Source organism: Microtus pennsylvanicus, chromosome 5 (assembly GCF_037038515.1).
Source record: "Microtus pennsylvanicus isolate mMicPen1 chromosome 5, mMicPen1.hap1, whole genome shotgun sequence".
Classification (NCBI taxonomy): domain Eukaryota; kingdom Metazoa; phylum Chordata; class Mammalia; order Rodentia; family Cricetidae; genus Microtus; species Microtus pennsylvanicus.
The window spans coordinates 94215429-94233112 of NC_134583.1; the positions used below are offsets into that span (position 1 = coordinate 94215429).

At 38.9% G+C, this 17684-nt stretch overlaps 1 protein-coding gene across 1 annotated transcript; it reads right to left on the minus strand.

Annotated features, from left to right (window-relative positions):
• Nucleotides 1–1486: 1486 nt before the first annotated feature.
• On the minus strand, nt 1487–2425 carry LOC142851389 (olfactory receptor 5AN1-like). The gene has a single exon (XM_075975240.1). It carries the CDS (start codon nt 2423–2425, stop codon nt 1487–1489), a length of 939 nt encoding a protein of 312 aa, XP_075831355.1.
• Between the last annotated feature and the right edge of the window lie 15259 nt (nt 2426–17684).

The following is a 17684-nucleotide window of genomic DNA, read 5'->3' on the forward strand; positions in this document are numbered from 1 at the left end:
ACTTGGGTATGGTGAAATAACAGAGTGACTTGAAATTTTTGTGATCTTATAAGTCAAATGTTATAGACATGAGGTTCAGTTCTGCTGAACAAACAATCAAAAATTCAATAGATTAATAACCGAGCTTTAGTTTTTTTTACTATCCCATAATCCATCAATGTCAGATAAGGTAGATCAACTTGAGCCATCTCTCATATCCTACTAATAGAACAATCACTGTCTGTCACATTGGCTTCTAGCGACAAAGTGAGGAAGCACACAGGGCTAAGTATGGACGTTCCCTTCAGACTTCCTCCTGCAGACCTTCATCTCACCTCTGCTCCTCTTTCACTAACAAAATCTATTACAGTTAAAAGTGAGTTTGAGCATTTGTCATGTTCGATCTTAAGGGACAAAGAAACTACAGGAAAGGAAGTATGGAACAAGCTAATGCCTAATCACGAACTGGTTTTTAGAGCCTAAATATAGACAAGTAACCTTGCTCTCTACAGAAAAGTCCGTCCAAGTTCCTCTCAGACACTCCTGTTCAGGGTTCAGGATCTTCGTGGACACTTGATAGTTTCTTGATTATACCTATATTGTTTTTTTTTTCATTTTGAAGGCCTATACATTGCTTTTCATAATTGTTATTAGTCTTTAGAAAACTGAGTATTCACTAACTTAGTACAGTGAATTCATAGGTGTATTGCCATAAGAAATAGAGCAGATACTTGAAATATCAGAAAAAAACTGATAAGATACCATTGTCTATGTTAACCAATGAAAAATAGTGATGGTTTAATATGACAAAATAAACCACAGTATCAGATACTACTATTGATCATTTGAAATTTAAATATGAAATCTCATCTGGATTCTGGTTTCAAGAATGAAATAAGCACACTCATATTAAATAGCTCTGAACAAATCATATCTTTCATTACTACTGAAGACTTAAACCACGTCTTCTGAACTTAGGTAGTAGTCAGTGGTGACAAGTATTTTAACCAAAACTTGACATATGATTAGGACTGATTTTTCTTAGGAACCCTGTAACTAGGAGAAGTACTTTGGTTCCAGGAGGTAGAGCCAACCCAGCATTACATTATTCCTTCAAACAGAAGGTTCCTTGCTCAGTAACAAAGAACAACACACCAGGCCTTTATTATGCTGCACTGGTCCATTTGTCAGACAAGGCTTCTGGAGCCAGGGAGCTCCAGCCAGGCAGCTTCTGTAAGGTGAGACCCAGGCAACTTCAACTGCAGCAGCAAAAAGATATAAATTTAGATGTTTCACAAATACTGTGGATAAATAATGAAACAGGAGGCTATTTCTGATGGAACAAAAAATATAAGCCTCCACGATTTATAAGGATAATGTTTCAGTAGTATCAAATCAGCTATGGTCTATATTGCTACATAATCTGTATCAAGCTGAGCCTCTGTTCAATGTATGTAGGAATATTCTTACTGACATGCCGATCAGTGACAAATCTCAAAAACTTTTGTTAGAAGCATTTCATCTTCCCCTGTAACCTCTTTATAGCATCTCTGATTTCCTTGTTCCTCAGACTATAAACCAAAGGGTTCAGCATGGGAATCACCACAGTGTAGAAAAAAGATGCAAATCTATCTAAGCTGGAAGAGCCACCAGAACTGGAACTCAGATAGACAAAGGCAGTGGAGGTGTAGAATAGGGAAACAGCTGTCAGATGGGAAGCACAGGTATTGAGTGCCTTGGACCTGCCCTTAGCTGAAGTGATCTTCATGATGGACAAGAAGATATAGCCATAAGATACCATGATGGCTAAGGCATTTGTAGGCCCAAACAATATTGTTGCTATGGCAAGTACGACCTGTGCATAGGAAGTGTCAGTGCAGGAGAGATTTAACAGCTGGGGGAAGTCACAGAAGAAGTGTCTGATCACATTAGGTCCGCAGAAGTGGAACTGCAGCAAGGCACACACCTGAGCTAAGGAACCTATGAGCCCTGCTGTGTAGCTTCCCATCGCCATGCGAGCACACAGGGTGGGTGACATGATTGATGAATAGAGCAGTGGGTTACAAATGGCAGCATACCTGTCATAGGCCATGGCTGTCATGAGGCAAGATTCGCTCAGTCCCATCGTGGAAAAGATAAAGTATTGAACAATGCAGCCCACAAAGCTGATATATTGCTCTTTCTGAAAAAAGTTGGAAAGCATATTGGGGATCGTTGTGGTTATGTAGCAGAGGTCTATAAAGGACAGATTACTGAGGAAGAAATACATGGGTGTGTGGAGGTGGGCATCCAACCTTATTAAAACAAAGAGAGACAGGTTCCAGGTGAGCGTTGTAATGTAAATTGTGAGGAATATAACAAAGAGCAGGGCTGTGATTTGCGGGAAATCTGAGAATCCCAGGAGGATGAATTTGGTGATCTCAGTAATATTTCTTCTTTCAATCATTGCTTCTATGATCCTAGTATCAGAGAGGAGAAAAAAAACCACATGATTGGGTCAAGAAATTGTAGCATTTTCTCTGTCTTTCTCCAGTGAGTTTGGAGGAGATGAAAAGCTCCTTTGTCCTTCTGCAGAAAAGAATCCCAGTATTTCTCCTCTAGCTGACAATGTATTTTTCAGATCTTAGCTATTTCGTGTAATGTCATGAGGATTACTAAATGTATGTTTAAAAGATTGACTGGAAATATTTATTAAAGCACCTATGAACTGGTGAGATTATGAAAAAGAAGGCAGATGTCACTGATTGTAATGAAATGGTTTCAGTGTCCACTGACACTTCTAGGTGTAACTGCTGCATCATACTCGTGATGGTGTAGGTGGCATTATTTTAGAATAAAACTGAACGTGTTTTATATCACAGCATACAACTTTAGTATATTTTTGTCCTATTTTCCTTTAGGAAAATTTACCCTATTTACACAATTTTCTCAATTATTTGCTAATACATTTAAGACAACATTTTCAAAGTGGCCTGGAGTATAATATAATTGTGATAGAATGATGCATATATGATCAATCAAATTTTGGAATAAGTCTTTGGGATGCCCTTAGGGAAACACCCACTCAGGAAGTGGTGGTTCATGCTTGGCATTAAGGGAGGATTATCTCCTTTTTAGAGTGCTTTTGCTTCTTGGACAACAATATAGCAGGAATATGGTTAAAGGTTTAAAATCAGGGCGTCAGGTCTGATGCTCCCTTTCATTATGATTTTGTCTAAAGTGCTAAAGAAACTAAAGCTCTTTTCTTAACAAAGTGAGTGCCAGTGCCTTTGAACCCTGAGTTTACTAGGACAGTTATGAGCATCCCCAAAACACTGACATAAAAACTTAAATTCAGAGAAACCGTTGAGCCATCGGCTGAAAGAGATTTCATTATTTTCTTTAATTGCATTTTGTAACATGGAGAAGCAAACTTCAGCGTATTCTGTGTAGCCCACCATATACATAAGGGACTGGGGAGAAGTGGATCCTTGTTTTTATTCCCAGTAAGAGTTTTCTTGATAGTTCTACAATTTGGCAAAGGGGAATTCTGAATATACTCACTCTCTTTGATGGATGTGTTTCCTGTATTCACCATCTCTCTGGACAGCTAGGGAAGAAAAGCAGACTGATGGAAATCTTGAATGGAGACTTAAATAGGTACACTGAGCTAATCAAGATGTTTCCCAGTGCTGATTTGAAAAATATTCAATCAGTTTCAGGCTTGAGAGGCAGAGAACCAGGTGAAGGTGAGAAAGTTGCTGCATAACCAATGGTTCAAACCCACACTATCTGCACCTATCGTGTGAATTCCAGTATCTGCTGTGGCATCCTGTAGATTGCAGACTTCCAGCACAATGAAGGAGAAGAGCCAAAATCTGTTTGAAGCCTGTCGAAGGGGAAAAGAAATCACATGAGGACTGTGTCCTATCATTAACACTTACTTTGTCTCTAGCTAAATAAAAATTAATACTCAAGTAATATATTCTTTTTTTCTTTCCTCTATTTGTTTATTTTTTAAAACAGAATGAACTATCTTTTTCATTATACATACCAACCCCAGGTTCCCACTCCCTCTCCTGTTTTCATTTCCTCCACACACCCTCCCACCCCATTTTTATCCAATCCTCAGAGAGGGAAAGGCACATTGTCAATCCATGTATTTCAACAGAGATCAAATAATTATTTTAAAAGCAGAATTCTGAAGAAGAAAATGAAATATAAACATTGTGAATATTGAGAAATTTGGAACACAGACAAGCATGTTTTGATCTCAGTCCACTTCCCTGACAGAAAGTGTTTTGTTTTGGTTCAGGTGTCTGTGACTGCCTAACACAGCGGCCAGGATTTACACTCACTTTTTTCTTTTGTTATTAGACGACCGACTTGTCCTCCTAACACCAGAGAGCAACCAGAGGTAATGGATTCCACAGTCAGATATTTTCCAGTTCAGCATCCATCTCACACCTCAGATTTACATTTGAGACAATTCTATTCATCGAGGGTCAGAAATCTGAGTAAAGAGATAGAAAACGACATACAGGTGAGAGGTGAGGGGAGGATGGGTAGGTGAGGTCAATTTCTAAAAACATAGTCCCACTTAAGTCTTACTTTTAAAACCTACATGGGTATTTAGATAACACAGATTCTACCTTCCAAACCTTAAGTTTTAGTACCAGCTTCAATATTGGAAGAAGACAAGTTTCTTGTGCCTCTTTATATATTTTCCATATATTTTCCAGTTGAGCTTGATTTCTCTCCTAAGTGCATGTTTTCGGCCAAGGACTTAGCTGGTAGCTGTCCATTGACAGCAAGTTTGACAGAAGCTCTGGGATCCTGTTGAGACCTAAGGTGGAAGGGGAAGAGCCAATTATAGGGAACGCACTATAGACACTTGCTCTCTGGTGTAATGGTTGCCAGAGATTTCCCTAATGATTCCAGCCCCACTTTGCCATTTGTAGCAATTTTCCACTTTCCTCTAGTCTCCTTTATTTAATTGTTTTTATTGAACTATATTTTTTTCTGCTCCCCTCCTTTGCTCTCTCTCCCCTCCCCTTCTACCTTTTCTCATGGTCCCCATGCTCCCAATTACTCAGACCTTGTCTTTTTCTGCTTTGAATGTAGATTAGATCCATGTATGTCTCTCTTAGGGTCCTCATTGTTCTCCAGGTTCTTTCAAGTTGCAAATAGTAGGCTGATTTTTCTTTTCTTTATGTCTAAAAGCCACTTATGAGGGAATACATATATTTATTTTTCTGTGTCTGGGTTACCTCACTTGATATGATGTTTTCTAGATCCATCCATTTGCCCATAAATTACAAGATGTTATTTTTTCTGCTATGTAGTACTCTATTCTGTAGATGTACCATATTTTCTTTACCCACTCTTCAGTTGAGGGATATTAAGTTGTTTTAATGTTCTGGAAATTGCAAACAATATTTTTGCAAACAATATTTCTATGAACATAGTTTAGTCCTTTTGGTAGAATTGAGCATCATTGGGTAGATACCCCAATGTGGTATTTAGGTAGGTTGTTTCCTAATTTCTCAAGAAATCACCGTACTAATATCCAAAGCAGCTGTTCCAGTTTGCACTCCAATCACCAATGCAGGAGTGTTTTTCCCCCCAAATCCTGGTCAGCATAACTTATTAGTGGTTGTTTTGATCTTGACCATTCTTACAGGTGTAAGATGTAATTTCAGTGTTGTTTGATTTAAATTTCTCTGGTTGTTGTGCCTGCACTACAGGACAGTACACTGGCCAGGAACTAAGCTGGAGACTTAAACACATACACACACACACACACACACACACACACACACGCGCGCGCGCGCGCGCACACACACACACACACACACGCACAGGCACAGGCACAGGGACATGGTTCATCCTTGACACAAGAGTTCGAACTTTACTGTGCAGCAGGGAAGCTTATATAGGGATCCTTAACTCATAGTCATGCCCCAGCTCTCAAGATCTTTCTGGTGCAGGCCTTATCAGAACCCGCTCCCCTGCCATCAATATCTCATGCTCTGAGTAGCTGCAGGTACAGTTGTTTTTCTCAATTCACTCCAGCTGCCAAAGAGTCTGAGGCAGGCAAACAAAGTCAAGGGGCCAAGGGTCTGCAGTCCCCAACAGCTCTCTCTTTTCTATATAATTAGACCAGGCCTGTCTTGGGTTGCAGAAGCACGGATTCACATCTTACCCATCATAAAGAACACTTACCTCAGCATGCAAGACTTCTGTCTTGGTTGATTGTGATAGGCTCCTATCTTACCCATCTCTGGCTCACCGGTCTTTTCATAGCCTGCTAAGCCATACTGCTCTTGAAGGAAGCCCACTTTCTTGGGCACATAGCGATTTACATCACTGCTGCTGCTGATGCCTGCTGTAGAGGCAGAGCAACAGAAGCCCTCTGGCTACAGGGGTTCCTAAGGCCAGTTGTTCAGCAAGCCTAGGTTGTATGGGAGTGGCTGGACTGGCATGGGCGTGGCACAAATATAATGAAAGGAAAGAGAGCAGCCAACCGCATGCTCCGACTGTTCTTATAAAAGGAGGTCTATAGGTCAAACCGAAAAATATCCTGGTGAAAATTATATAGGGCATTCTGGATCTCTAAGGCTAGGGGATCAACAGTGCATTCGTTGGACTAGTGGAAATTCTGGTTGTCATGGAGGCCACAATGATAACAATAGCAGCCACCTGTGGTGATCCTAAAGTCTCACTGGAACAGGCACCAAGCCCGGAAGCTGGGCCACAGCAGCAGTCCTTTTGTTAGTCCAACAGCTGTTCAAAAGACACAAAACTAGAAAATAGTTAAGGGCAGAATCATAATTAGCCACAGAAAGTCACATGAGAAGCTTTATCTTGGCTCTGGTAAACAGGCACGAAGTCCACAGAGATACAATCCCGTGAAGGTGGACCCTACACCACATTGCGCTGGATTCCTGAAATGAAACTCCTGAGAATCCTTGCTGACATTCTTGTAAAGTGATCCCTGTCCCCATCACCACAATGAATAATATGCTCTGGCCATAGATTGTAGTACCACCGGGTCAATGTTTAGCACAAAGAGAAAGAAAATTCAGCAAAAATAAAACACAAACTGCCAGATAGTTTCCACATACCAATAACATAACTATGTCTCCACTCAACAGAAATGGCTGGCTGTTCCATCGCCCAGTCAATGGAAAGGAAGCACAGCCACATGGATTATCCAGGCCCACGGGCATCAGCACCAGCAGATTCCTGACCGGGGCCCATCATACCTATTGGCCATGGCTGATGGTCTGGAGACCCATCCATAGGACACGCAAGCCGCTTAGGATTCCAAATGGAACTTTCAATATCCTGTGGAAACACACATACCCTTCCACGCCCCCAAATGAGGACTGGATCCGGCCCCTTCCATGCTCCAGTCAACACATCTTTCACTGTACCATCAGATGAGTAGAGCCACAGGGCTGCCAGTGCCTCTGAGCAGCCGATGTTTGAGTATGTGATTCAATTGTTAGAAAATTTAATATAGAGAGAATATTAGAAAGGATATCCCGGGAAGTACTACACTCTTCCTTTTTTGTTTTGTGAATATAGTCTTTGAAAGTTCAGTGAGCCCAGTCCACTATGGCTGTCGCTGGGGATTGTAAGAAATTCCTGTATTATGAAGGATGTCAATATAAATCTTATGAGATATTTTCCATAAAAGTAATTGAATGTTAGTCAACAATTCATGAACTCCAGAAGTAGCAGAAGCAAAGGCTGGCAATAATCAATGTAATTTAGATAGGCTTCTGTTCAACTAATCTGAGACATAAGACTAATCACAGCCTTCAGTTGTCAGTAGCCTGGGAGACATGGGGTTTAAGTTACCTCTTAAGATTTCAAATAAGGGGAGGGGATCCGGAGAGGTAAGTGGCCACACTGCTGGACAGTTCCAGGGGACTGAATCCAGGCCCCCTCCAATTCCCTAAACTTTTCTGGCCATCCAGTGGGGTGTGTTCCCTGCTGCTGGCTTTCTTTACCTCATTCCACCCTGCCCCCAAGCCCGCCTTTTCATCTGCAAGGTCCTTGGATCCCCCAACACAGCCTGCTTCAGGGCTGAGGGGTCTGGAGAGCCTGCTACAATGCTGAGAGGACCTAAGAGAGGCCAGACCAAGAAAAACTCCAAAGTACACAGTCAGTCACAGCAAGGATTGGACCAAGACACCAAGACTCTGCTGGCCTCATTTGAGGGAAGAGATGGGCGGGCACCAATGCAAGAATTCCTCCAACAACCTGAAAAGCAACATGATAGCACCATGGAACAATGGAATCAAATCTGATATAAATTCCCACACCTATGAACACTTGATATTTGATAAAGAAGCCAAAATTGTACAGTGGAAAAAAGAAAGCGTCTTCAACAGATGGTGCTAGAATAACTGAATGTTGACATGTAAAAGAATGCAAATAGATCCATATCTCCTGCCCTGCAAAAACTCAATTCCAAGTGTATCAAAATCTTAACACAAATCCCGTTACACTGAAATTGATAGAAAAGAAAGTGGGAATTAGCCTTGACTGCATTGACACAGGATACTACTCCTGAATATAACACCAGTATCACAGACAGTGAGATCAACAATTAATAATTGGGAGTTCCTAAAACTGAAAAGCTTTTGTAAGGCGAAGGATATTGTCAATAAGACCAAACAGCAGTTTTTCACGTACTTCACATAGGACAAGGGGCTGATATTCAAAATATAGAAAGTACTCAAGAAACTAGACATCAAAATACCAAATAATCCAATTAAAAATTGGGGTACAGATCTAAACAGAGAATTCTCAATAAAAAGAATCTCAAATGACTAAAGACATTAATTGCTCTACATCCTTAGTCTTCAGGGTAATGCAAATTAAAATAACTCTGAGATACCGTCTTACACTTGTCAGAATGATTAAGATAAGAAACACTAATGATTGGGTTAATTAGCATTTTAAAGTCTAGTTTCTTGAGTTCTTTATATATTTTGGAGATCAGACCTTTGTCAGTTGCAGGGTTGGTGAAGATCTTCTCCCAGTCAGCTGGTTGCCTTTTTGTCTTAGTGACAGTGTCCTTTGCTTTACAGAAGCTTCTCAGTCTCAGGAGGTCCCATTTATTCAATGAGGCCCTTAATGTCTGTGCTGCTGGGGTTATACATAGGAAGTGATCTCCTGTGCCCATGTGTTGTAGAGTACTTCCCACTTTCTCTTCTATCATGTTCAGTGTGCTCAGACTGATATTGAGGTCTTTAATCCATTTGGACTTGAGTTTTGTGCATGGTGATAGATATGGATCTATTTTCATTTTTCTACAGATTGACATCCAGTTTTTGCAACACATTTCTAAAGGAATACAAGCATTTATTTTCTGAAATACCTAACCTAAATCAATCTCCCTAACAATATTATTTCCTATACACATGAGAGGAAATAACAGACCAAGATGTGCCCTAGTTCTTCATCACACTCGTGACTTAGTATAATCATGGCTTAGAATGTCACTGTCACAGGACTCAGAGTTCTGGCTTTGTCACTTACAGCTTGTGTGACTTTGTTAGCCTTCTCAAGCCTCACTGCGGTCATTTACTAGATGGAGCTAAAAGTCGTTACTAGTTCATAGAGAGACTAGTTCATAGAGAGCGCTCACAGAGAGACTAATGCTTGGTAAGCAGTATGTGCTTCTTGTTCTAGCTCATAATTAAGAATGAAAAGAATCCTTCCTTGTGCAAATCTACCTCTTCATTTAGTGGTGAGGCCATATGGATGTTCCTGTGTCCACATTCATATTCATGTCCATTGTATTGCCAATATTCTGATCTTGCTCATTTAAGCATACTGTTGAGAAATCATAGGCACAGTTTCCCTGTCCCCCTATATAAGGGGACAGAATTCATTAACTCATTAAATCATTAACTCTGTTGGTCCTTACAATCTTTCTGCCTTTTATTTGATTTTTTCTGAGCCTTAGGTTTAGGGTTGCTTTGCAGATGTGCCCATGGGGTTATACACCCACACAGGGATTTTCACATATACACATGTATATACAGTAGTAGTAATAAAGAAGAGATCATGAATTTTGGAGGTGGGGTGACACTGGAGGAGTTGTAATAGGGAAAATAAAGGGAGTAATGTAGATGAAGTGCCCGCGTATGAAATTCCTATAAGAACTATTAAAAATGTAAAATTCTAGGTCAATTCTCTGAACTTTGTTGCTTTAACTGGAGGAGTTTTTGAACGTGAAAGAGACTGTTCATCACTATGTTAGCTACTGGTGATGCAGGCAGTCTCAGTTTATCTGCTTTAGCCACACTTAATTCTAGGGAAAAATGAGTGGATGTAGTATGTCAATAATCTAATTCTTGTTGTTAGGTGAGTCCTTTTATATCCCCTGATTAGGATTAAGATGACTAGTATTTAAACTAAACAGATGTCCTTTTTATAAAATGTGATCAAGATTTTTAGCTGTGCAGTTTACTGAGATACATACATTAGCAAAATGACTAATATAGTGAAGGCAAGTAGTATAGCCATCATCTGATAGAATATCCAGTTTATTTTTATGGAAAGCATAGCAAAAATTATGCAGCAAAATCCTGATGTTTAGCACAATTTAACAAAAGCTACAATACATTAAATTTTTACATTCCTTTAAGAATTTCATTTATGTATACTATTACATATAATATATATTTATGTATATATGCAGACATTTATATTTCACTGTTTCTAATAAATACTGTCTGTATCAGCAGGGGTATGGAGCTATCTATCCACTGCAACATGGTGCCTACAAGGTGCCCACAACCACCATTAATCCCCAACAGCTCCTCAGCTAGGGCTGTTACCTCAGGAGCTCCCTTTCTATCCATGATGGAGCTCGGACTAGCTTGATCTTGTATAGGTCTTCTGCAGTTAACCACAGCTGTTGGGAGTGAATGCAGACAATGGCCATATCGCTTCCAGAATTCAGCGGATCATAGCACTCCTCCCATGCTCTAGCTCTTACATTCTCTTGTTCGCTCTTTCACAATGGTCTCTGAGCCACAGGAGAGTTGTTACAGATATTCCTTTGGAGGCTGAGCACTCACAGGCACTCACCATCACTTGGATCAGTTTCTGTTTTATCCATTGCCACTGAAATAGTAAGCTTTTCTATCCAAGGTTGTAGCCCAGATGTCTGATAATAAACATAAATGTTTATAAGATAGTTTGACAACATGACCATTTTTTTGAAAATGACAATAGGTTCCCCTCTAGGGCCAATGATATCCCTAGCTGTGGGATTTTGTGCAGTTTTATAGTTCTAGGCATGCAAACAGTTTTATGGAATTCCAGTCAGGAAAGTGGCTGGTTAATCCCATAATAGTCCTGCCAGTATTGTACTAGTGGAGACATGTCTAACAGAGCAGAACGGAATGACATCATAACATCAACCATGTTGGGAGTCTAACAGAGCAGAACGGAATGACATCATAACATCAACCATGTTGGGAGTCTAACAGAGCAGAACGGAATGACATCATAACATCAACCATGTTGGGAGTCTAACAGAGCAGAACGGAATGACATCATAACATCAACCATGTTGGGAGTCTAACAGAGCAGAACGGAATGACATCATAACATCAACCATGTTGGGAGTCTAACAGAGCAGAACGGAATGACATCATAACATCAACCATGTTGGGAGTCTAACAGAGCAGAACGGAATAACATCATAACATCAACCATGTTGGGAGTCTAACAGAGCAGAACGGAATGACATCATAACATCAACCATGTTGGGAGTCTAACAGAGCAGAACGGAATAACATCATAACATCAACCATGTTGGGAGTCTAACAGAGCAGAACGGAATAACATCATAACATCAACCATGTTGGGAGTCTAACAGAGCAGAACGGAATAACATCATAACATCAACCATGTTGGGAGTCTAACAGAGCAGAACGGAATAACATCATAACATCAACCATGTTGGGAGTCAGACAGAGCAGAACGGAATAACATCATAACATCAACCATGTTGGGAGTCTAACAGAGCAGAACGGAATAACATCATAACATCAACCATGTTGGGAGTCTAACAGAGCAGAACGGAATGACATCATAACATCAACCATGTTGGGAGTCAAACAGAGCAGAACGGAATAACATCATAACATCAACCATGTTGGGAGTCTAACAGAGCAGAACGGAATAACATCATAACATCAACCATGTTGGGAGTCTAACAGAGCAGAACGGAATAACATCATAACATCAACCATGTTGGGAGTCTAACAGAGCAGAACGGAATAACATCATAACATCAACCATGTTGGGAGTCAGACACATCCAAAATTTTTCCAGAGGTCTTAATGAAAGGACAAAGAGAATGCTAATTCTGTGTCTTTGCTCAGGATTAGACTTGGCAAGGTCTGGATGGGGCTAGGGTCAGGGCCTTTAAGATTTTGATCTCTGGGATCCAACTTTCACTGCTAATGGGCTGTGGTTATTGGTCTTCAGGCATTCGTCTGAGGTATACAGTGCTCTCTTTGCCAACAGAGTTTCGCTTAGAGTTTTGCTGCCTGTGGCCCATGCTCCCCCAGCAAATAATATATAAGATGCTATAAGTCCTCATAGAATGACTGGCGTGAGTCATCAGCTCATGTAAACCTCTGGATCACAGCTTTCTGTCTTCTTTATTTTCTCCTTATTTTACTCCTTGGCACATCACTGTTTGAGACCCTTATTCTTTCAGGTTTAGGTCAACTATAATTGTCATCAGATCATGTAATCCTCTTGATCACAGCTATCTGTCTTTTTTATTCTCTCTTCAGCGATCCCCCCGATATCTCACTTTTTGGGACCCTTATTCCTCCAGGTTTAGGTCCACTGTAAGTGTCAAGTTTTGGTGTAAAAACTGATGTAAAATAGCCCTTTATTTCTGTCATAGCTTTTGTCAAGTATGTTGTCACAGCAACAAAATAATCCAGTGCTATATAGAGGTATGGTCTATCTTCCTCCATAGAACTATTTGAGCACAACATCTGGAAAAAATGAACCTACTAAGAAAAGATGAGAGAAGACAATGGTTTTATTCTTCAGGAAATAGACAGACTGTACAGCTGGCCATATATATGACCTTGATTCAGGAAGTGTGAATATGTTTCTGTCTTCAAATCACCAACTTCAAAAAATATTCCAGAATCAACATTATTATTCTGTCTTCGAAAATAAACACTATTTAAATGAGCCTAATTGTTATATATTGTTATATTCTTAGTATTATACAATGCTGTGATTGGTTTGCAAACATCTGAACTCCCAGAAACAGGAAAAATTAGCAAAATACCTTTTGTATGGCACAACAGGATGATTCTGCCTTAGTTCATTTTTTCTATTCACTCAATGCTTGAAAAAGCCAAAATCCTGTTAGGAATCACATGTCAGATGAGACTGTGGGAGTAGACTCCCTTTTCTTTCTTTTGTATTGATTGAATTAGTTCTTTGGCAATTTCATACATGTATGTAACAGATTCTGATTACCTTCTGCCCTCTTTCTCTCTCTCCCACCCCTATCAGCCCCTACTCTTCACTCGAAACTCTTTCCTCACATTCAGATTTTTTTTGTCTTGTTTTGTGACCAACTAATTTGACCAGGGTCGTTTGTGTGACTGTGAGTTTGGAAATCCACATTGACAAACAACTGAAGACAATAACTGTTCCTCCTCCAGAATCTATCAATAATCAATAGTTTCCCAGGGAAGGCAGGACTCCTTGGGCCCCTTCATCAGCTATTATTGGCTATTGACAGCCTCAGTCTTGTGCAAGATCAGTGCAGGCAACTACAGCTGCTGGGATACTTTGATTATAATGATTGTGTCATACCCTGGAGGTAACATTTTCAGCCCTTCTATTGATCATTTTCTGGCTCACATCTTCTTTCACCTTTATCTTCTGCGGGGTTCCCTGAGCCACAGAGGGTATACCATTTAACATCTGTTGAGAATCAAGCTTGCACTGTTCTAAAATGAAGAATGACTGATAATTCTATAACTGCCTTTCTTCTTCCATGTAGACAGAGAAACATCAATGTCATGGGGCACAATGATGTGGAGTCAGGTGTTCGTAGGTGTATGGATTGATATAAGGGTTTTTGACTTGATTTCATTGGTCTTCCTGTACTGTGGTCATCAAAAGAACAAATAATCCAATAAAAAAGGCTATTTTCCTTTACTTAGCTCTGTAGTAGAGTTTGAAGTCAGGGATTGTAATGCTTCCAGAAGTTCCTTTATTGTACAGGTTTGTTTTTGCTATCCTTGGTTTTTTTCTTTTCCACATAAAGTTGAATATTGCTTTTTTGAGGCCTGTGAAGAATTTTGCTGGGCATTGCACTGAATCTATAGATTGCTTTTGGATATAGAAATAGGATAAAAGGATCAACAACATGAATATGGACGGGAGTGCTCATGAGAATAAGCTGACAATGTTGCTGGACAGGATTTTGCTGAGGAAAGTTAGAGTTGGATTCCCAAGCCAGATCTCATCTGTCTCCTTAACCAATACTAACATCTGGTACTGTCTCATCTATGCTTCTCTTTACATCAGCTTAAAACTGAGGATATTAGCTCACATCTGTTCTATATTTGAAAAGATAAAGATGTGTATATGTGCCATTCCTTTTACCTGACTTGTTTATCAGAGTTTTTATTGTCATCATATAACAGATTATTAATATGTCTGTATAGAGAACATTTATTTTATATTCTAAATTTGTAAAAATGTGTGATGCAGTCTAATATTCTGTTTTATATAATTACTCTAAAGTTTTATTTTCAATCTATTAAGGTAGAAAATTAAAGATAAACGTGGGAGTTTTCAATGAGTCTCTGGGTGTCTCAGGGATTATGTGGATTATACACAGATACCTCAGGAGATTAGTAGTTGATGGGCAGGAAAATGGGCATCTGAAATCCAAGAAGATTACCTCATGGAAGCAGAGAACAACAAATTTTGTAAAACTAACCATTGAATTTTAGTTACTGGAATATGTTAATAATATGGATGAACATAAAGAGATGAGTGGGACTGGGCCAATGGGAAGGTTTGAGGAATTGTTATGTAGACTCAACATGTTGTAATATAGTCAGGAATAAGTATCTAAACAGATGGAGGCAACAGTATGTTGAATTTTAAGTAACTGATTTGAAAGAATAATGCAAAATACTTGCTTCTTTTAAATTTTCAGTTTGCTAAAATTAATTCCAATCCAAATTTCAAATGGACTTTGTGAAAAGAATGCATGGTCTTGGGAAAGACATTGTGAAAATGTTCTCATGTTAAAATCAGAGAATAAAGCTTCACAAGAAAGAATAATTTTGAAAAATATTAACACAAAAATTTCAACTCAATAATTCTATAATATGCAAGAGTACAAATGTTGAGAATCAAGTAACAATGAAACAAAAATTTACTTCTGAAAATGATTTGGTTCATATAAGAATAATTTAAGTAAGGGAAATTTATTATTATTCCATACATTTAATTGAAAAAGATTATGTGGCATGACCTGGTTATTGGGTAACAACTCACAATATATAAACGTTTGTGTTTGATTCACATAAGTGAAATACTGATCCTTAGAGATCAAATAGCAATGAGCAAAATGTATTTCAGCTGTAGTACACAGCAGCAAAAATATACGAATAAAGTCAATGAATGTGTCTTTATTACTTTTCTTGTCATTGTGGTATAATTGAGAAAAAGTTTAATGTAGAAAAAGTTTACTTTTGGAAAATAGTCCTTCGTGATAGGGAAGGCACAGCAGTAGAGCAACTGGAGCAACTCATGACTAGAGTTGCAAGGGTATGATGCTGCCAAGAAGCTAAGAGGGATCTCTCCCAAGAGGGGCAGGCTATAAACCTCAAAGCTTGCCCTGCAATAACACACTTCCTCTGTCTAGATCCCAACCTGAAGTTCCACAGCCTCCCAAAGAGCAGCATCATCTGGGTACAAGATATTTAAACACACAAGCTTGTTGAAGATGGAAACCATCACGGAATCTCATAAAGTATAAATAGATGTGATTTGTAAATTAAGAATAAAATAAAAATCTTGAAATCAGTGGATTGAGTCACAAATGAAAGTAAGTTGAGGCTGTGGTGGTTTCAAACATTTTCAGTGGATAACCTAAATGAAGTTATATGACAAAGAAGCAGTCTGAGGAAAATGAAGCAAGAAATCATTGGTATTGTGTGTGTACATGTTTGTGATTCTAGCAAGTGAAATATGGAGGCAAGAAGATCAAAAATCCATGTTCATCTTCAACTACATATTAAGCTTGGGCCAGCCTGGGCTATGTGAAATCATTATTAAGAAGTAATATTAATGGGTACGTTTTGGTGGGCAGAGAGGAAGGAAACAGTGTAGCCATCCTTCCTAGAAACTTGGTTTAACTGAGATATAATGTAGAAAGAAGTAATTTCAGTATAATATGAATAAAGGTAAAATTTAAAATACATCCAACCTACACAATAGCCTTGAATCCTGGCCATCATATTCAAGGTAGAAACATACCATATTAAATCCAAATTGACTGGTGATCTTCTCGTGCAATAAATAATGTATGCTAACATAAAATAGCATTGTTATTTCAATTAAATAATAAAGTATATAAGAAACTCTTTATACCATAAGTTAAAGTAAGTTATAGATTGAGTAGTTTAAAATGACAAGCTAAGAAAAAAACAGTTAAGTAATTATCTGGCCTCTAAACGTGAAATAATTTTGCTTAAAGTTAATGAAGTAAAGTAGTAAAATTCGTGTGAAAAGTTAAAATTTATCAATATTTTGAAACTATAAAATTAAGTAAAAATAAAGGTGTATGAAATCAGATTTGTAATAACAGATCAAACATTCCTTTATTGATATATCTAGATATTGACTTCAGGATTTGTTTTCATAGCAAAAGATCTTATTCCATTTTAAATTCTAGTATAAAAAAGTAGAATATTATTATGTTACAAATACTAATGGTTATGATGACATTTGTGAAAGTTTTAAATGTGCCTGATAACATTCTGAATAAAATATACACAAGGCAGCATCCCATAAGTAACAGAAAAGATAAAAGACAATCTATAACCTAAAAATTTGGAAAAGATATATGAGGTATGTTCTTATTCTAGCGTCCTCTTCTTCTAAAAATATTTTCTGAATGAAGAATCCACAAGTAGAAGTAAAATTACCTGGGGGAAACTCGCTTTTTTCCGTTACCATCACACTGGAGAACAATTACTTGGACTGTTAATTAGCGCTATTTTTTACACTCTGAGTCTAAGGAGGTATTTAAGTGAACCTCCAGTGGAAGCAACTCTCTTATCATGGATGGCCAGGGGCTTGCTGGACAAGGGAGAGTTTGAAAAAGAAAGAGCCTCCTGTAGAAACTCTCCTTTGGAGGATGGTGTAAAGCAAGTGGGTAATGACCTTCACCAGGATTTGAGCAGAGTCCAGATTAAGAGGTGAGAAGTGGGTGCTATTATGTTTTCCACACTGCAGGAGAGCAAGCAAACTGTCCTCAACAACACACCTTCAGAAACATCTGGGTGAGAGCTTTGGTCAGCAGGAGCAGGGACAGCACAGGTCAGCGTGGGCAGCCCAGTCACGTCAGTGTTCATGATCTGAGCCCTGTTTTAGAATCACTTTGCATAGCACCCTTGCAT